This window comes from Dryobates pubescens, chromosome 21, assembly GCF_014839835.1.
Source record: "Dryobates pubescens isolate bDryPub1 chromosome 21, bDryPub1.pri, whole genome shotgun sequence".
In the NCBI taxonomy this organism is placed as follows: Eukaryota; Metazoa; Chordata; class Aves; order Piciformes; family Picidae; genus Dryobates; species Dryobates pubescens.
Window position 1 is genome coordinate 16928488 of NC_071632.1, and position 24191 is coordinate 16952678.

Below are 24191 nucleotides of genomic sequence, written 5' to 3' on the forward strand. Positions count from 1 at the left end.
CCATCAGATACATATTGTCTGATCTCACTCATCATTTACAGCAGTAACAAGATGTCCCTGCTGCAGGTCAACAATGCCCACAAAATTACATTTGGGTTCAGACATTAATCCTTTGGGTTTTGCCACCAGCCTGGTTGTTCAACATCAGATGTGCCAATTACATTAATTTCATCCATACAGCATTTCTAACTTTGTCATTTCCTCCTAGGTGTAATACAAGCGGAGTTGGGATATTTTAGTGCAACCAGCTGCTGCTGGATAGCTGCTTGGTTGGGGTTGCTTTTCCCAGGTCTAACCAAAGCCCTTGGATTTTGACCCTTCACAGATGACCTTGTTTTGGCTTGAAGTTCACCCCAACTGCAGCTGCACCACGTTGCAGACTCTATATTCAGCAGTTCAGCCACCACCTGATGCACTTTCCTTTAGAGCCAGATACTTTAAGCTGACCCACGGGACCGAAGTTCAGTTATTTTAAACACTTCTCAGAGCATCTCTGGCATGAGTGCAAGATTTCCACCTGCCTTTCCCATCAGGCATGACCCATATGATGACCCCTTGCATTAAGCAAAATGGGAAAACCATACAGCTATTCATATGCACTAGGAAAGGCCCAGCTGCACTACACCTCTAACCTGGACATTTTAGCAGCACACATGCATCTGGAGAAGATACAAGACAGCACAATCAACTCCATTAAGGAAACAGTTCTCATCCCTCAAAGGCATGTAAGCTTGCTTCCTGCCACCAGCTGAAAACCCATCCTTTGCATCACAGGTAGACAACTACACAACTTTCCCTCCTGTTCCACAATTGTTAGCACTTCCCCACATTTCCCAGCCCTCCATGCCCCGACACCACAAGGCAACCCGAGGGCTTTTTTTCCTGAGCAAACGTCACACAAGTAGCTGATGAACAACCACCACCTCAAACTGCAGTAATGACAGAGCTTTGAATTCTCTCCTGAAACCCCCTAAATAAGGGCTTCAAAGAACACAAATGGTCACAGCAGGTTTGGTTCAGTCCACTTCCAAGTGATTCAATATGAACCACACTTCATTCAGGCCAAGCAGTTTGCGCTTTGTGAACGCTGTGTTTTGTTGAGCGCAGTAAAAGCCGCCACACGTCGACATACTCTCTGTAATCTTCACCACAATTACTAGGTTTGCTCTTTCACTACAGCACATCAAATGGAGAGCCACTTCTCTTTCAGAAAGCACTATGTGGCATCTTCAGAAAACCTGAAAGTTACCAGGTTGCTGCTGCTTTAGCCTGTGTACGTGGATTCATTAGCCCAGAGGATGAACTAAAGCAGACAAGCAAATCAACTGGAAGTCACAGGTGAACATGGTTTTGTCAGCTACTTATGTCAAAGGTGAAAAATTACCATGAACTCAGCAAGGAAGTTGGACCATGACTTTACTCTGAATCCCCAGGGCTGCCTGAAGTCTTATCTCTTAAAAAAAAAAGGCTAAGCAGCCAGCTGTGAAATCAAAGCTGTCTTCAATGAAGACAGCCATTCTTGTTGCATCAGAATTTTAATGGAGATTGGAAACCAAAATCTGAGCCTTCTTTCAAAGAAAAGAATTCCAGCAGAACTGTGTCTGATATTTTCCTCTCTTTTTACCCCAAAACACTCTACGAAAGCCAGTCAGTTTGACTAAGATCTGAAATGAACACTTCTTGGATTTTCTAACTTAAATAACATTTTGGCAACAGAAGTTCCCTCTTCTTGTGCAGCTCCAGCACAGCAGCAACAATGCTTATAATGGCATTGCACCAGAAGCCAGCCAAGCTCACACAACTCCCAAGAAAGAAGAGGCTGTTGTTCCCAGCAGCAGCAGCCTGGGGCTGGGATGATGTATATTGCCCACAAGTGGTACAGTCTATTTTCAGCACATATTTAGGATTGCAAATCTCATTCTTTTTAATGGCAGAACATCCTGACTTAGCATCCCATTTCCCTGAGCCACACTGCACCTTGACACCAGGGGAGAGGATTTAAAAACATCTCCCACACACCAGAGCAGCACAGGAACCCACGTTTCAGTACTCCATCACATCACAGGCCATTAGTTACCTGGGGTTTGCCTACAGAAGTTTTTTTCCCCACTGATTTTGTTTCCATCTTTCTTTTTTTTTTTTTAATTGAATTACCCAAATTAAAATTTCATGATGCTGATCTTGCAGCTAGCCTCACCAAAAAAAGATTATGAAAGAATGGGGCTTGGAGGGTTCCTTATTAAATTGCTCAACATTTCTTACACAGTGCTCTTGGTGGTTTGCAGCTCTGCAAACCAACAAAACTAGCTGAAGTTTTCCAGCTTGAACAACCACACTTTACAGCTGGATGGGTGATGTTTGGAAAGGGATTTTCTTTAGGAGAGGTTTCAATCCCTCAAAGTTCACTCAAACTTGGCCTAGTCATTGTATTTCCTAAAGCAGCAGCCACAATGTAAGTATTTGAATTCTGAGTTTTGATTAAGCTCTCAACTTGACTTTCCTCATTCTGTGCCTTCACAGCTGGCTGTGGGATGTGCTCATCTGCTGTTTCAGCAATGTATTTCAGGACAATGGTGAGAAAGAATGAAAAATACCTGTGGATTTGCCCATTTTTATGCAGGTAGTCCAGCCCCTCCAGCACCTCCTTAAGGATTGTAGCTATACAGGGTTCATCCAGGACACCAGTCTTGTGCTCACCTTTGGCCACAATGTGTTTTATAATATCCAAAACAGAGCCTAGAGGAAAAAGAGTTAAAGACATTAGTTTAAATTGGAAAAACTGCTTCACAGCTAAGCATGCTTTATAATCCCTTAATACACAAGTCCAAGGAATTCACTGGGAGGAGAAGCAACCATCAGGATCAAAGCCAGGAGTTGAAGCCTTTGCTGCAGGAAAGCAGAGGCAAAGACATGAGCCTTACTGGGGTGGAGATGCTCAAAATGGGCTGTAAAATCCCCATGATCACAAGTAACTGAGAACTTACTTGAACAAGCCAAAATGTAACATGAACACGCACAGGACTCTTGGAAGGTTTTTAAGCAGATACCAATGCTAGAGTTGGTTGAGTACTGGAGAAGCAAGAGGGGAAATGGAAAAAGCAGGGAGCTGCCAGGACTCAAAAGCTGAAGGCAACAAGCTTGATAAAATTAGATTCTTTCCCCACTCTTACAAACTCCATGCAGAGGAACAGCAGGAAAAAATCCAATACATTAAAGGATGACACTGCCCTAACAGAAAAAAAGTGGAAATAATTAAATAGAGAACAAATGAGGCCAAGTTGTGACAATAAGTCACTTCTTCACTGTGTACAAAACTGGAATATACTTAGCTCCTTCCCTAGAAACATCATGCTTTGTCTCTCTCCCAAGCATGGTGTGAATTACATCATCTTGCATGACAAACCACACTTTACAGAGCAAACCACCTCTCTGAATTGCACTTGGAATCAATGACTAGCAACATGCCTCTTGAGCAAGGTCCTGTTTCCATGATCTGTTGGGTACTGTCTTCTTTGTATTTGCCTCTGGACTGAAGACAGGCTTCTCAGAACTGTGTTTTTATTGCTCCAGTATGGGAAATCTAAGCTGGTTTTCCAGGCCTGTGCTACTTAGCCCCTTCAAACTCAGTTTTCAATGGTTTATTGACTGGCTACTCAGCTAGCAGGACTTCTACACCTAATGAGCACAAAGCATGGTCAGCAGTATGAGGAAGATCTTGAAGAACGAGAAAAGCAGGCACAACTGCAAAGCACCAGTTCCAGCTCTGATTGTCCTTGAACAGTAACCTTACAGATGTGGTTTATTCTATTCTATCCTATCCTATTCTACAGGGAAAGAAGATCTCAATACAAACTCAGGCAATCTGGAACTAAGTTAAGAGTTTTAGAAAGGTTCATTCTCCCTAACTCAAAATTAAAACAAAACCAACACCCACTTCTTTGTAACTGCAAACTAGTGAAAACTCAGACATTTACTTCCATTAAATTGGGTCAGTGGAGAAATTACAAGGTCCATCTTGTAAATCCTTGAAGCAAGCAGAAAAATACAATAGAGGTTTGGGATATTTTTGTCTTGGTTGGTTGGTTGTTGTTGTTTGATTAGTTTGGGGAAGCTGTTGGGTTTTTTCCCCTTCTCATCCTTCAGGTTCAGGTTGTCAACAAAACCCTTGTCCCACCTGGAAATTTACTTTGTTAGCTATCTTTTCCTCTTTTTAAACTTCTAGGCCTAAACAGTAGTGCAGATAGGCTTTTGCTTAGCAAAGTATTTTGCTCTTGCATTCTCACATGAAAGCAAAGAGGCTGCAAGGTTTGAATACGAGCACCCTGTGGAAAGGCTTGTTTTGCACAATTCCAACTGCACAGGAAACAATTACATGGGTGTACAGTGTCCCTTACTCTGTGGGGAATGGTATGTGCTGAGTTCACTTAACAGCATGCTGCAGTCTGGACAGATTCTATTGCCCACTCTGGTCAGCTGCACGCTGTGGCCCACTGGCACCAGCCTTCATGTTGTACACCAAGCCACCTACTGAATCCACCAAAAAATAAGCTGAGAGGAAAAAAAAAAGCAAGTTGTCTGGCTGGCAGTGAGCATAAGGTCTGAAGAGATGACCTTCAGAGACAATACAGAGGAAAAGGAAGGTAAGAAGGAGAGGAGGGAGAATGCATTTGTGAATGGGGAGGAACCCCCTCTCCTTAACAAGTGATTAAACCAGCTCCCTGGCTGCCCTGAATGGCACCTCCAGCTTCCTATTCCCAAAAGACCTTAGCTTGGTCCAGGTATTTGCAAAAGGCATCATCTTAACATAGTAGACACTAACAAAACTGGGGAAAAAAATGCATGGGGAAAAACATGAGCAACAACCTGCCAGCACTTTATGCAAGAACACTCTTAGCAGGGTTCAACCTTCCATTAGCCTGTCCAAGCACAGGAACACTCATTTTTGGTGGGTCTCAGTTAGCCAAAGATTTCACCCAGCCAAAGATCTGGCTGATTTGACATACACTGGACTTCCTGCAAGGGAGCAAGATGATCTCTTCTGAAGGAAACTGTAAAACCCCTGATGCCAGGGTATGCTCTCCTGCACTGAAATCTCATCTTTAGCTTCTAGGGTCTGGGAAAAGGACCCTCTGTTGTGTCCATCAGGACTTGTCTGGAGTTCATCCTGTCACGTATTCACGCCTAAATAAACACATGCTTACAAACCTCAATGCTTCTAATTCTGGACAAGAATTTTTGTGACACCTCAAGGAAAAAAAACAAAAAGAAAAAACCCACCAAAAAGCCCTCAACTTCCACTGTTCAGGCTTTTTCCTCTCAAATGTGTCTTTATCTGGAGAAGAAACCATCACTTGTTTTAAAAGTCCAGTGAAAATATGTGGCTCTTCACGTACTCGTTTTGTCCTCTTCCCACCCACAACTCTGTTAGCAGGCTTTGTCCACAAACATTTTCCTTCTCCTGCAAAGGGCTCAGGGAAGAGGGGGAGGCAGATCATATGCTGCTCAAATTCATTTGGTCAAAAATCCCGCATTTAGCCAAGTTAGAGGTTTTATTTAACCCAGGAAAGGGGGTGGGGGTTAGGCGGACAAGAGGGCAGGCACAGAGCCAGCCTCCCTTGTGAAAGGGCCAATTCACACCCTTACCCTATCTGCTCCCAGCCCAGCCTGCCACTTTCTAAGCACTATATTTAAAAATCACATTGGGATGCTGAAGCAGAGGAATTTGCTAGTCTTCTACAGAGAGCACAGCAAAAAGGCTATCAGCAAGAGGCTTAATTCATGAAAAAGCAGAAAAGCAACCCAAGAGCCACCTTCACGTTGAAGAAAGCATCACCATCACTGGAGCTGTTTAGGAAGAGACTGGATGGGGTGCTTGGTGCCATGGTTTAGTCGATTAGGTGGTGTTGGATGATAGGTTGGACTCAATGATCTCAAAGGTCTCTTCCAACCTGGTTAATTCTATTCTGTTATTTGGACCATGCCCACTTTGTCTGCACAGGGGAAGAAAGTTTTGCTACTGGCACCACAGCACAAGAGCTGTGATTCTTCCACCTCACAGAGCAGTACATTTGAGAGCTAGTACTGACTCCTGACTCAACTAAAGCACAGCACCAGAGAATATGAAGGACAAAGCCAAGCCACAATTTCCATGTGCTGCTCCATGCCACCTTCAAAATCTTCCTCCTCAGGAGGCCTGACATGGAGCAACTGAACATCAGCTGAACATCCACATCCCCAAGCAGAGACCCACAGCTACTTTGAAGCTACTTTGAAAGCAGAAGTCAAGGGAGTGTACTACTGAGGAAAACTATTTCTTCCAGAAGCCAGAGATGGGTTTCAGCATCAATCAGGTGCAGAGTTGTTTGCAGGGTTCTCAGGCACATGACACACTTACTGGGGTAAGACCTCCACTGCCACCAGAGGTAGACATATTCTCACACCAATTGCATTACAGACTAGTAGATCAGAGCCCTATCTTTAGCCTAAGGGGAAAAAAATGACCATTTTGAACAAAGAGGCCTATTCCAAATCCAACTGCTAGAAATTATCTGGAAACTAATTCAGCTGAACTGGAACCAAGATCCCATCCACACAACAGCATGTGCTTTACAAGCCAATCACACTGTTTCAAAACACCAGCATGATTCCAGACTCTGCCAGTTTCTGAGCCAGCTTCCAAATCAGTTGAAGTGTAACTGGGGAAGTGAGAGTACATCTGAACATAGCTGGAGCTCTGCTTCAATGGAGCTTCAGCGGGGATTCATGCTCCATGTGCAAAGTAGAATCATAGAATCAATAAGGTTGGAAAAGACCTCAGAGATCACCAAGTCCAACCTGTCACCCAACACCTCCTGACAACTAAACCATGGCACCAAGTGCCACATCCAAGCCTCTCTTGGAACACCTCCAGGGACAGGGACTCTACCACCTCCCTGGGCAGCACATTCCAAAGGCTAATTACTCTTTCTGGGAAGAACTTTCTCCTCACCTCCAGCCTAAACCTTCCCTGGCACAGCTTGAGGCTGTGTCCTCTTGTTCTTGTGCTGGGTACCTGGGAGAAGAGACCAACCCCCACCTGCCTACAACCTCCCTTCAGGGAGTTGTAGCCAGCAAGGTGGTCTCCCCTGAGCCTCCTCTTCTCCAGGCTAAGCAACCCCAGCTCCCTCAGCCTCTCCTCACAGGGCTGTGCTCCAGACCCCTCCCTAGCCTTGTTACCCTTCTCTGGGCACCTTCAAGTCTCTCAATGTCCTTCTTAAACTGAGGAGCCCAGACCTGGACACAGGACTCATGGTGTGGCCTAACCAGTGCTGAGCACAGGGCAGAATGACTTCCCTGCTCCTGCTGCCCACACTGTTCCTGATGCAGGCCAGGATGCCATTGGCCTTCTTGGCCACCTGGGCACACTGCTGGCTCCTGTTCCGCTGCTGTCAACCAGTACCCCCAGGTCCCTTTCCGCCTGGCTGCTCTCCAACCACTCTACTCCTGAAGAGTAAAACAAAGCCCCTTGCTTGGCACCAGAGAATATGAAGGACAAAGCCAATCTCACTGTGCAAAACAGAAGTCTCCCATTACCTAGTGGCTCACATAAGGCACCCAGCTCTGTATTAGAAAACAGTTACAAGACTTTAAAAAAGAAAATCCATTACAAGGTCTTTTTACACCCACCAAAAAAAAAAAGTATCTTTGACTCCTCCTCAGAGCAAAACTATTTCAGATAGATAATGCTGCGGAGTAGTCAGGGGTGTGTTATACATGGCACTAGGTTTGATAACAGTTCTCTCACGATTATTGCCAGTAGAGATGCACAAGTAGATGCCACAGATTCATAGAACAGGAGAGTCAGCCTGAAGTGAGACAGAAATTTTGTCTGAGGCTGGCTGAGAAGCTCTTCCAAGCCCAGAAGGGAAAGCATACCAAGACAAGACAAAACAAGACAGAAAGAGCCAGAACTGGAGCCCAAATGTAAACATAAATAATGCTGTCATTAATAAGGACATGCAAAGAAATCTGCTGAGGAACAATTGATCTCAAAATCCCAAAGAACACAAAAAGCAGAGGACATTTGGAGATTGATGCAGAAAATCCGTGACTACAAACTCACTCCTGCCCATCAAACACACACTGTGCAGCACCCCAACAGGAAGCCTACAAGATATTGTGCAACTGGACAAAGCATTTAGCATTATGTATCACTGAAGTGTCTCAGGATACTGACAGCAATCCCAAAGCATGTTGCACCTACTTAGTAAAGCAAAACCTCTCGGTGCGACTTGTTCAGCAACTGCCAGTCGAGTGGTTTTTCTGCTGAAACTCACAAGGTTCTTAGTCTGCTCTCAAAGTTACTAATGCAGTAACTCCTAATGGCAGGGGAAGTCACCAGGAACTAGCTGCACATAGATCTACCCTCACCTGATAAAACCCATCCTGTAAGTACTGCAGGCCAAAGACAACTACGCACTGAGAAACTTCTCGAGTCCTTACAATAGTCCTGCAGCAGACTTCTGTCTGTCTGCACAAACAGGACAGACATCTCCTTGCTTCCTGCACTGCCTCCCAAGAGTGAAGAGCAGGAAGGCCCACAGCGGGCCTCTTGCATATTGGCACGGCTAGAGAAGAGCCAGTTAGGCCTGATTTGATCCCCAGAAGTCAGTTGCAACTTTCCAGACCCATAACAGCAATATGTGAGCAATGAAATATAGAATCTCAGAATGGCTTGGGTTGGGAGAGACCTTAAAGATCATCTAGTTCCAACACCCCTGCCATGGACAGGAACACTTGCCACTAGAACAGGTTGCTCAGAGCTCCATGCAGCCTGGCTTTGACCATTTCCCAAGGATGAGGCAGCCACAGCTTCTCTGGCCAACTTGTTCCAGTGCCTCACCACGTTCATAGTAAAGCATTTTGCCCTTATATGCAATCTAAATCTACTCTTTTACTTTAAAGCCATTACCTCCTGTACTATGAATCACAGAATCTCCAAGGTTGGAAGAGACCTCAAAGACCATCAAGTCCAACCTGTCACCACAGACCTCAGGACTAAACCATGGCACCAAGTGCCACGTCCAATCCCCTCTTGAACACCTCCAGGGATGTTGACTCCACCACCTCCCTGGGCAGCACATTCCAATGGCTAACAACTCTCTCTGGGAAGAACTTTCTCCTCACCTCAAGCCTAAACTTGAAATCCATAAGCAAACCAGTATTTTGAATTTGTAAGCAAGGGACATTCAGATTTTGTACACTGACATCAGGCAGACTATTTGCAATGGAATGTCATCAAACCTATCAAATGCAGGCACAGAATCACAGAAACATTCCGGTTGGAAAAGACCCTTGGGATTGCCAAGTCCAACCAATAACCCTACTCTGCAAGGTTCACCCCTAAACTGTATCCCCAAGCACCATATCCAAACCACCTTTAAACACATCCAGGGTTGGTGACTCAACCACCTCCCTGGGCAGCACATTCCAATGCCTGACCACTCTGGCCATAAAAAAATTCTCCTAATTTCCAGTCTAAACCTACTCAGTCACAGCGTGAACCCATTCCCTCTTGTTCTATCCCTAATTACCTGTGAGAAGAGACCAGCACCAGCCTCTCTACAACATCCTTTCAGGTAGTTGTAGACATCAATGAGGTCTACCCTCAGCCTCCTCTTTTTCAAACTAAACAGCTGCTCCAAACAGCTCCTTCAGCTGCTCTTCACAAGATTTATTCTCCGAAGTCCTTCCTTGCACCCCAAACATACTCAGCAAAGCTGCCTCCTTCAACACCCTGTACGTACTATGTGCTACTCCAGTGTTTTCTTTGGCAGCAAAACGAGATTAAAGACTTCCATGGTTCAGCACCTCCCCGTCGTGCCAATGCATCTGCTTACGAAGCCGTGCTGTAAGTGAGATCACGGAACTCATTGGCAACCCAGTCTTCCAGGCAGGGTGGAGACCACGCAGCCAGGAACTTCTTAAACCTGCTTTGCTGCTGAAGAAAACTTTTGTGTAATCGCACCCTCGGGGCGAGGAGTCCTAATTGTTCCCCCGATTGGCTTTCAACAGCAAGCCACCGCAGACATCAACGCTTCCTGCTCCAAACCCAGAGAGCATTCCTTTGACCTCACCTAGGTCGGGCACTCCTAATGGCATGTATGGAGCCAGCTCCTCGAACTCCTCCTCAGGAGAGGAAGAAAGTATCCATGTGAGAGTCATCAGCCACACTGCTTAATGCTTCGGCACAGGGGGCTGAAGCAGAGAAAGATACAGAAACCTGAGCAGAGAGGAGAGCTTGTTTAGAAGATTACAGATAAATGCAGGGCTATTATGGTGGGAATTTTACATGCCCCCAGAGGCCTCTGCAGCAGAGCTAGTTGCTGTGGGAACCACATCTTAACTGCTATCCTAAGTGACAGGATAAAGATACAGGATAAGTTAAATGCAAAGAAAATTCCTCCTTTGAGTTTGTCTGGCAAGCAGAACAAGAACATTTAATACCCTGACTTAATTTCCAATCAAAAGTCAAGTAACTGTACCTGCACTGATCTGCCATTTAGAGGCCTGGCACAAACAGGCTGGAAAACAGTGCTGGGGAATCACTGCACAATTTTATGAGAATCAAGATCTGCCCCAAACCTAGAAGACACTGATGCTGAACATGCTGCATCTTTGAGAACAAGAAGTTGGCAAGATTCACTGCTGTTTCTAAGGCATCCCAGCAGAAGCCAGCAGTTTCTGTGAGCCCAATTGTCATCAGAGCCAAGAATTGAATCTGCATCTTGTCAGCCCCTGACAAAAAGGGGAAGAAAATGCAAAAGAAGAAGAAACAGCTGTTTGCATTCAGCACTTCCAGGGCTGAGGAACACAGATACAGCAAGAGTATTGAAGGAAAGAACAAGTTATACACAAAGGAAAAGACATCTAAGTAGATTGCTGGGGTTTCTGGGTATGAAGTTTCTTCTTAATCCTGGTTAAATACCTCAGCACAGAGGAAGAGTTAAGGAAATGTCCACTTCTTGCCGCTTTCCCTCTAGAGCACTTGCATGGATATGTAATAAAGATTGAGGCAGGAGGCAAGATACTACAATAAGGGGAACAAAACAGCCCATGGCAGTTGAGACTGGCACATTCATAGGAGGAAAACCTGAAAACTATCTATTTTTTCATGCTTTGCCTATTGCAGCGTGGAGGGGCAATGTATCTGTGTTCTGCAATCACGTGCAGTCCCTACTATCGCCTGCTTCTGACTTAACCCATTCTTAATCACTGGAAATTGTGTCCCTACAAACACAATTCAAAGCCCTCCAGATGGACCCCTAACAAAACAATTCAACAGAAACAAGGATTTCAGAGAACCTGTGGCTTATGCTTTGATCATAACTCACTGCTGGAATTAGGAGTGGCCGGATCAGAGATTAGCATGGCAGAATTAGAACATGATGTCCCACCTCCCTGCTGGAGACTAAAATCTGCCATGCCTCTCTTTGGGTCTGGCTTGCTGAAATGCTCATCAAACACTTCATCAGATAGTCAAAGGTTGAAGTAAGAGGTCGATTAGATAATCTTAAAAACTTGTGGAAAATAAAAGGTTTAACTATTTCAATGCGGTAATCTTCTTAGTAGATTTCATTAGGAGCCTTCAAGAAGGCAGAAGATCTGAAAGTCCTAGCTGGAAAACTTTCAATATTTAAAGGATTTACACAGTTCTAAAACATTTTGGGATCTCATCTGCTGTAAGCTAGGACAACAAAAATGTTGAATGATGTGGCAAGCCGCTGCAGATGACTGTTGCATACAAGCAACTGCTCTGCAGAGTTAGTGATGGCCTTGGGTCATCTGTGAAACGAGAGCTCTTGTTAAAACCAGGAAGAATTCAGAGGAGCAGACAGGTCACAATCAGAAAAAGCACAAGAACAAAAGTACAGCTGCTCCTCTTCCTTCTAAAAAGCCAGGGGAGTTAGAGAGCAGGACTAGGCTTTAGATGGCTTTAAAAAGGCATGAGTAAAATTCACAACAGGGGAATGCCAGCAAGGCAAAGAGGAGGTCAACAGTTGTCTAGAAATAGCCATCAGAGTTTAGTTTGGAGTAACATTGGACCAAATGCCAGGGTGCCAAGTTGACATTGCTAAGCTTAGATCCCTCAAAACAGTTTCATCAGTGGAGGAAAGGGTCTGAAATTTGTACTGAAGGGAAGAGCAGATACTTTGCAAACCGGACTCGGGCAACACATCACCAGATCTGAAAGAGGGTGTCAGAGCAACTGGACACACTGGCTCCTCTTGTCACTACCACCCCGTTATCATCACAGCCACCTTTCTGCCATCAGCAACAACGATGCTCTGCATCTGCTTCAGTGTCAAATCTGCATGCTCAAACTGCTTTCAGCAGTAACTTCAGCCAGCCTGCCTGACTTGGCTCTGAGGCAGCTTAGCAGTTTCACGTGCTACTCCCCAGAAGCTCACCAGTGCACTACCAGCTTGCTGCTGATGACTTTAAAAGATGGAAAAGGGGACCTTCCACCACGTTACTTGCAAAGCAGAGGCAAATAATTCAGTTTCAGTGATAATGTCAGTCAGGCAATTAGACTACCTTTAAGTGCACCAGCTGGCTGCTCAGAAGAGCACAATGCTGTTATGAGACAGCAATGCTTCATGGATTTAGAGTATTTTCCCTCAGAGACATTTCTAAAATACTTGCATATGTGCCTAGGTTAAGGCTTCAACAAAATGACTGCAGCCAGAAAATAAATTAAATTGCACTTACAACAACAACAGGCTTGCATTACAGACCAGTCTGTCTTGCAGGCTGTTCATCAAGCAGGGTCAGTGTAATTAGGCTGAAATTAAAACTAGTTTCAGCCTGAAAACACTTGCCAGCATAGACTGACACTAATGGAAGCAAAGCAGTACAATTCTGAACTCTTACCCAGAAGAAATTCTCAGATACAAAAGCCACAATCAGGAAACAGAAGGAACATCAAAACAGATTTCCTGTGTGCTTCCTGAGAAGCACAAATCTCAGTTCATCCTCTCCAGATGGGAAAAACCTCATGAAGAAAAAACTTCTTTACTCTGGGGGTGACAGAGCCCTGGAACAGGCTGCCCAGAGAAGTTGTGGAGTCTCCTTCTCTGTAGAATTCCAAGCCTACCTGGATGCCCTCCTGGGCAACTTGCTATGAATGACCCTGCTTTAGCTGCAGGGTTGGACTAGATGATCCCCAGAGGTCCCTTCCAACCCCCACCATTCTGTGATTGGAATGGACAAGTTAGCCTGCACCATAGGTGGTTTGGGGGGGTCACTGTTTATTTGTTGTGGGGGGTATTCTTGTTGGTTTTGTTGGGTTGGGTTTGGGATTTTTCCTTTTGAGAAGTTTAGAACATTATTTTCCCCCCTGGACAACAGATGAGCATGAAAGTAGCCACTTCATTACTGAGCAAAAGTAAGCTGAAAGGAATGAGCAGCAGTTTTTAAAGTGTCTCTTGTTACATAAATCACTCAGCCTAAGACCAACTGGAAATAGTCTCATTAAAAGTGAATGAAAAAGCTCTTTGGTCAGAAGGCTTCAATACAGAAGTTTCTTCCCCCAACCTCAAGATTGTCCTGTGGAATTTGCCTAACAAATCTCCAGTGAGATTCCTGAAGTATAGCCATGCAAAAAAGTATAAAACTGAAACAGCTGAAAACTACCTTTCAAGGTACCCTCCTGCATAAAAAGCAGTGAAAGGTCATTCTCTAAGTCTTTCCATTTCAGCAATTTCCCCAGCCCCCAAATGGCTTGGTTTAAGTGATAAAATTTACCACTGGCTCACAGAAACACTGGAGAGGTTACGCTGCCACTAGTCAGTCTTCTATTGTGTGGCCCTAGTCTTCACCGTTTGCAGCAGAGCAAGCAGTAGTCAGATTTCATAGCACTGCTTTACTGGAAGTACCTCACTTGATGCCAGAGCTGCACAAGGATCAATTATCAGACCATATAACACAGAAGCCCATTCAAAGTGAATATTTAATGAGAAGCAGGTCATCATTCACACCACCCAGAGGCTCGTTCTGAAGCAAGGATTATTTTTCCAGAAGTTTTCCAGTGTGGTCTTTACATTTACAGTGTCTTAATGAGTCAAAGATGGTCCATAAAGTTTGATTATTCCACCCCCCCAGCTTTACATAGAAAAAGTGAGGACAGAGAGAACATTTGGGGGTTCAAGGATGAGCTTCATCCTGACTGGGTTCTGACAGAAAATGACTGTGCAAACGCTAGCTAAAGCAGCTGTGCTTTTTCTTTGAAGGGGTTGTGTACTCTGCTGGAAAAAGCCAAGAACACTGCTGCTGCCTCTTCTGCACCCCTGAAATGACATTCCCTCAGGCTGTGCAAATCTTCCCACAGATACACTTTTCATACACAGAGCAAAATCACTTGCTGGTAGGGATTCTTTTCCACACACAAACAGCCCCCATATCTTTAACGAGCTGTTACCTCCAAGTAAAGAGAGGGTATTGCTTAATGACACATGAGCCATTAAAACCCCTTTAAGATAGACTTAAGTTGGCATGAAATCTGACTGCCCCCAGGAGAACTGCTAAAACTCTTTATAGACCATCTTTAAAGACTCATGTCTTATGGTCATTCTTCAGCTCTTGTTGAAAAAGCCAACAGGTTTAGCCTGATTTTTCCACATCATCTTCTGGCATTTCCACACCTCAGCGTAAAGCCAAGAACAGAGAAGCCACAAAATGGTTTGTTCAATTTGGTTTGGGGGGGGTTTATTTTTGGTTTTAAGACAAAAAAACAGGGTGGTTTTTTTCAGCTTTCAATTCCTTTTCACTAGGGTGCCAGGAAAATCAAATCTCTTCCTGACGAGAAGCTTAAGATTTAGCAACAATCCTGTGCTGGCATCCAGAACGTAATTCCATTTCTTGTCTCAAATGTGACTTAAAACAGGGATCCTGGAAAACATTATGACATCAAGTAGAGTATTACTGATAAGAGGTTTTCAAACTCCCTCTCTCTCTCAAAAAAAAAAAAAAAAAAGGCATCTCCAGTGTCTGAGAGACTAAATCCAGAAAGAGGAAGTTTCCCTGACCTGCATTAACTAAGCTGTAATTTTAAATTGCTCTGAGTATTCCCAGCTGTTTTGTCAAGTAGAACAAGTGGGTAAAGCACTCCAAGCTGGAGACTGCCATTAGACAAATCAAGCTGCATCCACACTGATGTTCTCCTCCCTTTTTAAAGCCATACACTGGCATTGCAGGAGTAGCTCTGCCAAAAAAAAAAAGAGGGAACTTAAAGTTCCTCACAAGGACAGCCAACAAGTAAATGAGTTTTAGCTAATATTAGTGTTTTATTGAGACACAGAAGTAAACCAGAACAAGAGGACACAGTATCAAGCTGTGCCAGGGGAAGTTTAGGCTGGAGGTGAGGAGAAAGTTCTTCCCAGAGAGAGCTGTTAGCCATTGGAATGGGCTGCCCAGGGAGGTGGTGGAGTCACCGTCCCTGGAGGTGTTCAAGAGGGGAATGGACGTGGCACTTGGTGCCATGGTTTAGTCATGAGGTCTGTGGTGACAGGTTGGACTTGATGATCTTTGAGGTCTCTTCCAACCTTGGTGATTCTGTGAAATTCTGCGAGTTAAAATCCACAGAATAGTTGGTTACCAGTAAGCCTTCAGCACCATGCGGACCTCCAAGCAGCAACTGAGGAAAAGGTCAACAAACCATCCTTGCAAGAGAAGCTGCAATGGCTCACAAAGCTGGTGGAAAAGGTTGGGCTCCATGGAGGCTGCTGCACATTTCTCCAGCTCAAAACCTTAGCTTGGGCTTACAGAGCTAGATGAAGAAACTTTTGTTAACATGATCTAAGCAGAAGTATTTCAGATCCATCACTTGACAGCAAGGTTTCCCTTCTAGAAGTTTAGGATGGTGTTTCATCTACTAGAAAACTGACATGTTCCCCTCCTCATGTCTGAAGTCATATGCTCCAGTTTTTGAATACTCAAGTGAGTCATTCAGCAAACACCTACAGAATAACCCCATGAAATACTACCAAATACACAAAATAGAAGGAGGGGGGAAAAAAATAGCACAGTCGTGTAGTGAAGTGTTACTATTGATGTATACAACATGAGAAGCTATTTCTGAGCTGAATGGGTTGAGGTTAGAGTGTTATTCAAATATATATTTGAAATATTAATATTTACCCAGCTTCTTGAGCTAGAAGACAGGAATGGGGAACAGAAGAAACCTCCCCATAACCCAAGAGGAGATGGTCAGCAATGTACTGCACCATTTAAACACACACAAGTCTATGGGGCCAGATGGGATCCACCAAAGGGTATGGAGTGAGCTGGCAGAGCTGCTCACCAAGCTGCTTTCCATCATTTACAGCAGTTTTGGCTAAGAGGGGAGGTACCATATGACTGAAGGTCAGCAAAAGTGATGCCAGTCTACAAGAGCGGCTGGAAGGAGGAACAGTCAAGCCTGTCAGCCTGGCCACTGTGCTAGAGAAGGTCATGGAGCAAATCATCTTAAGCTCCATTATGCACCACATGCAGGACAACCAGCCAATCAGGCCCATTCAGCACAGTTTTATGAATGGCAGGTCCTGCTTGACCAACCTGATCTCCTCCTTTGACAAGGTGCTGCTTATTGGATGAGGACAAGGCTGTGGATGTTTTCTGCCTATTAAAGCCCTTGATATCATTTCTCACAGCATTCTCCTGGAGAAACTGGCTGCTCATGGCTTGGACAGGCTTACATCTCACTGGGTAAGAAGAATGGATGGCCAAGTCCAAAGAGTGGTGGTGAATGAAGATAAACCCAGTTGGTGGCCAGTCACAAGTGGTATTCCCCAGGGCTCAGTATTTGGGCCAGCTCTATTTAGTACCTTATCAATGATCTGGACAAGGCAATTGTGGGCAACCTCAGTAAGTCTGCAGACAATACAAAGTTGCATGACAGTGTTTATCTGTTTGAGGGTAGACAGGCTCTGCAAAGGGATCTGACCAGGCTGGATTGATGGGTTCAGACCAGTAGGATGTGGTTCAACAAAGCCAAGTGCCAGGACCTGCACTTCGGTCACAACAACCCCAGGCAAAGCTACAGGCTTGGGGCAGAGTGGCTGGAAAACTGCCTAGGAGAAAAGGACCTGGGGTGCTGGTTGACAGCCAACTGAACATGAGCCAGTGTGTGTGTGTGCCCAGCAGGCCAAGAAGGCCAACAGTACCAGGCTTGTATCAGCAGTAGTGTGGCCAGCAAAACTGGGAAAGTGATCATCCCCCTGTACTCATCACTGGTAAGGCTGCACCTGAAGTACTGTGTTCAGTTTTGGGCTCCTTGCTCCAAGGACATTGAGGTGTTGGGAGCATGTCCAAAGGACAACAAAGCTGGTACTAGGTCTGGAGCACAAGTCTTATGAGGAGCATCTGAGGGAACTGGGATTGTTCAGCCTGAAGAAAAGGAGGATGAGGGGAAACCTCACTCTCGAGAGCTCCCTGAAACGAAGCTTATGCCAAAGTAAACAAGAGGAGCGGCCTCAAATTGTGCCAGGGGAGATTTAGGCTGGACAGTAGGAAAAATTTCTTCACCAAAATGGTTCTTAAGCCCTGCAGCAGGCTGCCAAGGGAAGTGGTGGAGTCACCATCCCTGAAAGTATTCAAAAGACATGTACATGTGGTGCTTAGTGACATAGTTCAGCGGTGGACTTGGCAGTGTTAGGCTTAGGGTTGGACTCGGCCATCTTACTGGTTTCTCCAACCTAAACAATTCTATGATTCTATAAAATGTCTTCATTGACAAGTGGCAAGCTTTGGAGGTAAACAAGGGAAAGGGTATTACAGGAAGGTAGTTTTTTACATTGCCTTTTAGGGTAAAGAAATTGGACCACTCACCTCCACTAAGTAACTTCATCACCAGCCAAAGCTCATCTTTCACCACGAAGGAGGTGTAGTAAGATACAATGTTGGGGTGATGGCACTGACTCATGGCTTGAATTTCTTTCTGCAGAAGAAAATAAAGCATTAGCAGTTGGACCCAGTGACTATTTTTCCCTTGGCAGTGAGGTTATCTTCCTGAAGAGAATGTCCAAAGAGGTTGCAAATACAAAGAAAATCTTGAAGCTAAACAGAGAACGTCCAGAAATGCTCTTCTCAGCCTGCAGCATACTAGGGCCCAAGGGTAGTTTAGGGTGCTCTTCCAGAAGAAAGGAAAGGTTGACAAGACCTCCTTGGCAAAGGCAGCAAAGGGGTCATAACCAAAACACTCCCCTGCAGCTAGAAGTGAGTATTCCCCAAAATTCACACCAGTTTATTATTGCAGTTGTTCATGCTGACTCCTGCTTTCAGTGAGACACTACACAACAGATGCTTAATCTGTTGAAGACTATCATTTGGACGAGAAAAGGAAATATTTGCCGATGGGTAAAAAAAGGCCTCTTATTCTTAACATTTCTTCCCAGCAGGAAAGCAGATGGCTTAGCTCAGTCAGGTTGAAGGCACAAAGGACAGCTCTATCTTTTGTCATACTGGAAGAAGAGGCAAATCAGTTTGAGATTAGAAAGTCATTAGCTACTACAGATGGGGTACGGTATGAAACATGCTCAGATACTAAATCGTTTGAGTTTTAACTGTGCTTATTCTTAGGTCTGGTTATGGGTTAAGGGTTGAAGGTTTCCAGGTTATGGAGGGAACAGCAGCACAGAAAGCACTGACTGATCTTTCATTGTGCAAGCACAAGTCACCAGAAACCCTCGCAGCTTGGCTGTCCAGATAAAAACCATGCATCAAGCCAAGCCTGGCACTTGCTACACCCAACTGGGCCTTTGTGCTCCAGCCAAGCCCCACAGCCTGCCAAACTGCACCCTCCAGCATCACCCACATCAAAATCATCCCCTCCTATCTTGAACTTCTGCTCTCAACTAAGACATTCCTTCATAGAACATATGGATGCCACTTTTCAAAGATATAATCACTGTGCACTGTCAGGCCCCTGACACAGACTCAGCCAAGTGCCATAATCACAGGCATATAGTGAAGGAAGAAAGCAAGGGCCCTTCACATCCTGATCCTCTCCCCCCTCTAAGCACAAGACCTCTGTGGTAACAAAGTGCAAGAGAAAGTACTGAGAAAGACTGACCTATGCCTAGGACACCCCACAGATGCAACACATTCTCCTGCTCATGTACAAAGCACTGCTTGTGTCAGACTAGAGTAAAGGCACACTGCTTCCCCCTTGGCAAGGGCTTAGCTGGCAATCACGACTACAAAGGAACATGCTAATGTTGATTCATCCACTTCAATACTGCTTTTCAGGGAGTAGGTGCTTTTGAGGAAACAAACACTACTGGTTCCTCCTTCTGGTTCTCCAGAAGAGGCACCAACTTTCCAGGAAACACCAATAAGCAGACTAAAGAAGAATCCCAAACAGGAAAGGGGATTTGAAGAGTAGAGAGTAGGCTATTCATCTCCATGAGGCATACTCCTTGACTAAAAACCACCCTGTGAAAATAAATACAGCCTGAAACAATATCCTCTGCTTACTCTGACAGCTCCAGTTCTCTTCCTTGCAAATATTCACTTGTACCAAGTTACTATTCAAAAAGGAATTAAATCAGCACCTTTGGAGTTTTCCAGTGCCTTCTAGTTAAGTTTCTTCACACTGCAGGAAAACCCCTTGACAAAGCTGGCAACCAAAATGGTCTTTTCATTTCCCTCCATCAAATTCCTACCAGGGGATGGATGGCAACTGGGGCCCCGGATAACACAGGTCAGACTCAGTGACTGGCTTGTACCCTGTCACAGTCCAGCTCACTGGGAAGCTCTGAGCTGTTGCTGTCTGTAAATATCAGTGCAACCCTCGATCCACACAACCATTCCAAAGCTCACTGAGCTCAGAGATTTGAGCTTATTTGGTTACCCTAGGATCACGTGGGACTTGCTGAGAGCATCAGAGTGAGCCTGCAGTTAAGAGATCCATAAACCTGACACACTCTTGGTCCCTGGAATTCCTGTTCAGCCTAAAGCTTTACATTAATTGGGTTGGTTGAGTTTTTCCCTGCCTCTTTTACATGCCTAACTTCTCTGACAATCAAATAAACCGCAGGTAGACAAGTGGCACCAAAGGAAACACAGATGGAAAAAAAGCAAGCAGGACTCTAACTGGTTAATCATCCCACATCAGTCTGTCTCAAATGCACCTTTCTCAGAAATGATCTAAAGGAGCTGTTTTTCTCTTTTCTTAGCTAGAACACTCAAAATATTTTGAGCCAGCTCCCAGGGAGATCAAGAAAGTAGCACAAGAAATACACACAAACATTGCATGCTTATATATATACTAGTGTATCCCACTGGAATTCAGGAGACAGTGAGACGAAGACTGGACCAAGTTTACTTAAGAGCCTAGACCTGGATCAGCTCTTTGCCATTCGAGCAGCTCTGTACTACAGCATTTTGCAGCCATTGCCTAACACTTAGTTACTATTTTATGCTCCAAGAATTTCCTCCCTCGCTCATTACCACAGTCTGCTCCCAGGGCTGCAAAGCACAGCTTCAAAAAAAAAAAAACCCAAAAAAATAGCTCATGTCTGCCTGTCATATGCTTTGGTGCACAAAGAGGGAAGCCAAATAATCACAAACCTGATCTCTGCAATTAAACACCTCCGTCAGCTAGGGGAAGCGTAACACAGGCAGATTAAACCATTCCTCAAAGAGTGTAGCACAGCTCTGAATAATTAATTGTATCACAGCCCATGATTTACAGCAGTTCTACACTACTAGCAGTAAGAGCAAGCAGCAGTCAGGCACACCTTCCTTCTCACCCACAGACCCTCACTCCATTTTCAGCAGTTTTCTACTAGGCTTATCTCACACCGGCTCCATCAAAGTTTTGTTCCCCTTCATCCCCACAGAAAGTGCCAACATCCTGGAGGCTCAACACATACAACTGTTTTAACTGATCCTGGTAAATCACAGCAGGCTCTGTGGCTAAAACACTTCCTCACATAATGGAAACCGAGCCAGTTCAGCCCTCCGCACAGCAGTCTGAGCTACAATCATGCAAATGCAAGAGCAGAAGAGGAGTAGGTAAGGCAGGAATCCCTGTCAGGGATCACCAGGGAGCCCTGCTAGAAAGCAGAGAAAGGGAGCAGGAGGAGATAAAATGCTGCACCAGGCCTTCAGTACATAGTAACTGCAGCTTTAATACTATTTCCTAATTTCTATGGAGAATTTGCTGCTTTTCAAACATGACAAAGTTACAGCAGGCAAAGACTGCCTCTCTTTTCCCAACCAGACTGCTGTCCCCAGATTACACAAATCACCAGGCCACAACTGTGCTCCCCTCATTTTCACCAGCATCAAAACTGCATTGGAATTCTGACTAAGAAACACCTCAGTGATTTCTGCACCTCTGTCATGATGTCAGTGCTAAACATCAGCATTTATACAGGCTGTGATATGCAAGTTGTAAGCTGGAAATGCTGCTGTATTCCCGCTCGGCCAACAGTCAGGGGTCACTTCATACAAAGCCCTTAAAACATCAGCAGATCCAGAGGATGGTAGACAGCTCTTCCCTCCAGCTGCTTATGCACCAACACCCCTCACACACTACATGCCTTTAGTTAGGAGACATGGCCCTGCTGCCAAGTCCCCATTTTAGGATCCATAAATTAGGCTGCCTCTTGCTCAGCTCCGGAGAATGGATCGCCGATAAAAACCACGTCTAGACGCAGGCGATGGTTTGGAGGTGGTTACATGCTCACCCTGGGCTAGATATTAAAAATATCTGCACTGTCAAATACCAAAAGCAAACAGTCTGGGATTAGCTCTAAAGGCCTCCATGTCTTCCATTAAGGGTTCTGATGAATGCTTGCAGTACTCCTGCGGGCAATAAAAGCAGCGTTTCAAGGCTTGCGAAACACGAATAAAACTGCTGTGAAGTATAATTTAGCATCCTAAGGAAACTGTTAGTCTTCTGCTATTTTGGAAGTGCCTTTATTTGCCCACTGACATACAACTGAATTTTGAGTTTATAGCAGCAGATACAAAGCAAGCGAGGCTGTGTTTAAGCCACTGGCTGAACTTTCTTAATGGTGTTTTCTGTTCACATCATCACATTCTACTCTGTGTTTATCTGCCCCTGAGGCACATTTCAAAGACATTGACTCTCAAACACAAGGATGAAAACCCTGCTTTATTTAGTTTTACTTCCTACGTGTTGACATGAACTCAAGAGATGCAACACAGCAGCAGTAGGCTTTCATGTGGCTACCTGCAGCTTCAGAGGAATCCAGAAAGCGCTCTCTTGGCTACCCTTTTCAAAGGCAATCACAGCCATAAGAGCACTGGGGAGGGAAAGCATGCCCAGGGGATGAAAAAAAAAATCAAAGCAGGTCAGATGTGATCCCCCCCTCGAATACACCAATGCTTCAACTATGGCTGGCAAAGAACTTAACTGAAATCTCAAGGTATAAGGCTTTCAAGTTGCTCTTCATCCTTTTAAAGCAGGATTTTAGAGCTCTGGTCCTACAGGGAGCCATAACTGTTCAAAGTTTGCTCCAAGTAAAATTCTAATGACTAAAAGGCTGTAAAACTGAGATTAGGCCATTCCCTTTTTAAATATCAGCACAAAGCCTGCCATGCTCTTCCTACCACAATCAGCTTGAAAGAGCTGGGGAAAGAATACAAAACCAGAGATTCTGGATTATCCAGTCTAACCCCTTACCTCAGGATGTGGCCACAGGAGATGGACTGACATGATTACAGAAGGGTTAGATTAGCCCATCCACAGCCACAATGGGAAAACAAACAAAAACCCCACCAACTGACAGGGATTAAAAGTCTTCATCTGTAAATTAATCTTAGGTGATGGGAACAAACCACCCCTGTGGGAAGTCACTCTGCAGTGGCCCATTTCAATGGCCATTCTTCTGCATCATTCAGTGGTTATTCCCTCTTTCAAGGCCTGCAGTATTAGAGACAAAGTACTCAAGGAAGCAGATGTCTAAACTGTTATGGTGTCACAATTGATATGCACCTATTTTAAATTGTTTTCAGCCACAAGGCAAGGGGACAAGTGACTGACTCATCTCAGATACAGGCAAAGCCAGCTTTACCTGTGCTGCCAACTAACTTATCAGTGACCTTTGCAGCTGTTCAGATCAATACTCTGTTTTTACAGCTCAACAGTGCCTTACATTTGTGATCAGCCTATGCAATCAATTGCAAACTCTCTCAAGTTATTTACATGCACCATCTCAACATTCATCCAGTTCAAGTGAAGGAAGATATTCTACATTCAAGACTTCACTCATCATTCATCCTCCTGTCCATACTGAACTCTACACACACAAGAAAAAAAGACTTCAAACTTGAACTAGCACAGTAATTAAGATTTCTGCTGTTGCTGGCTGAGAAACAACACAAGTAAGCTGTACACAGCCTAAGTTTAACTCTTCTGTAAAGCTGCAAACCCCCTCATGCAAGAAACACATAAAATGGCATATCAAATAACCATGCAGAAGCCACATACTATACATCAGACTCTCTGGCACTGACACTTGGGAACTTCTTCCCCTGGAGCAAGTGTACAGATCCTCAAGACTGGAAATGAAATTGTAATGGCAATTCCTGTGGGATGACAAGCATAGATGAAATGCATGTACTACTTCGACAACGCTCTGCCTCTTTGTTCCCAACCACCTTATAGTCCGGTTAATCCACCTGTAGGAACTGCTCTGCCAGATCAAAGCCAGTTCAATATCCTGCCCAAGTCTTCAAAAGAAGGTGTAAAACCTGTAACAAGCAGTTACACAATTATCTGCCCAGAGGGAAGAGTTCTGACTAAGCCTGGGCAGTTAACAGTTGGCTTATGCTTGAAACCAGGGGAGTTCATAATCCTTTTTTTAAATCCTATCTAATTTAACCTTCTCAGCTATAGGTTGATTTATTTAATCTCACGCAGTGTTTGATCTCTGTACCATTGGCAGCAAACTCCCCAGGTTAACATCATGAAATTCAAAAGGACATTTCCTTTTATGCAGTTCAACTCACTCCCTTGGCTTCCTTAACTGCTCTCTGACGACAGTAGTAGAAGTAGTACCTTCACTGTGCACAGACCTGTCAGGCCTGGTCCTGCTTGCCTCTGGGAGTCACTTCCTAGGAGTGGCAAAACCACACTTCCCATGCTTCTTCCTAGACCTGCCTCCTGTTGAGTTACCTTA

At 44.7% G+C, this 24191-nt stretch overlaps 1 protein-coding gene across 1 annotated transcript in view; it reads right to left on the reverse strand.

The window, feature by feature from the left end:
* The window catches only part of OXSR1 (oxidative stress responsive kinase 1), a 95359-nt gene that overhangs the window by 47010 nt on the left and 24158 nt on the right, over positions 1-24191 (reverse strand). The window contains exons 3-4 of the mRNA XM_054171308.1: positions 17866-17974; positions 2595-2736 (exon numbers count right to left, since the gene is read on the reverse strand). Of these exons, the coding sequence (XP_054027283.1) occupies positions 2595-2736; positions 17866-17974 (251 nt within the window). The remainder of the gene's footprint in view (positions 1-2594; positions 2737-17865; positions 17975-24191) is intronic.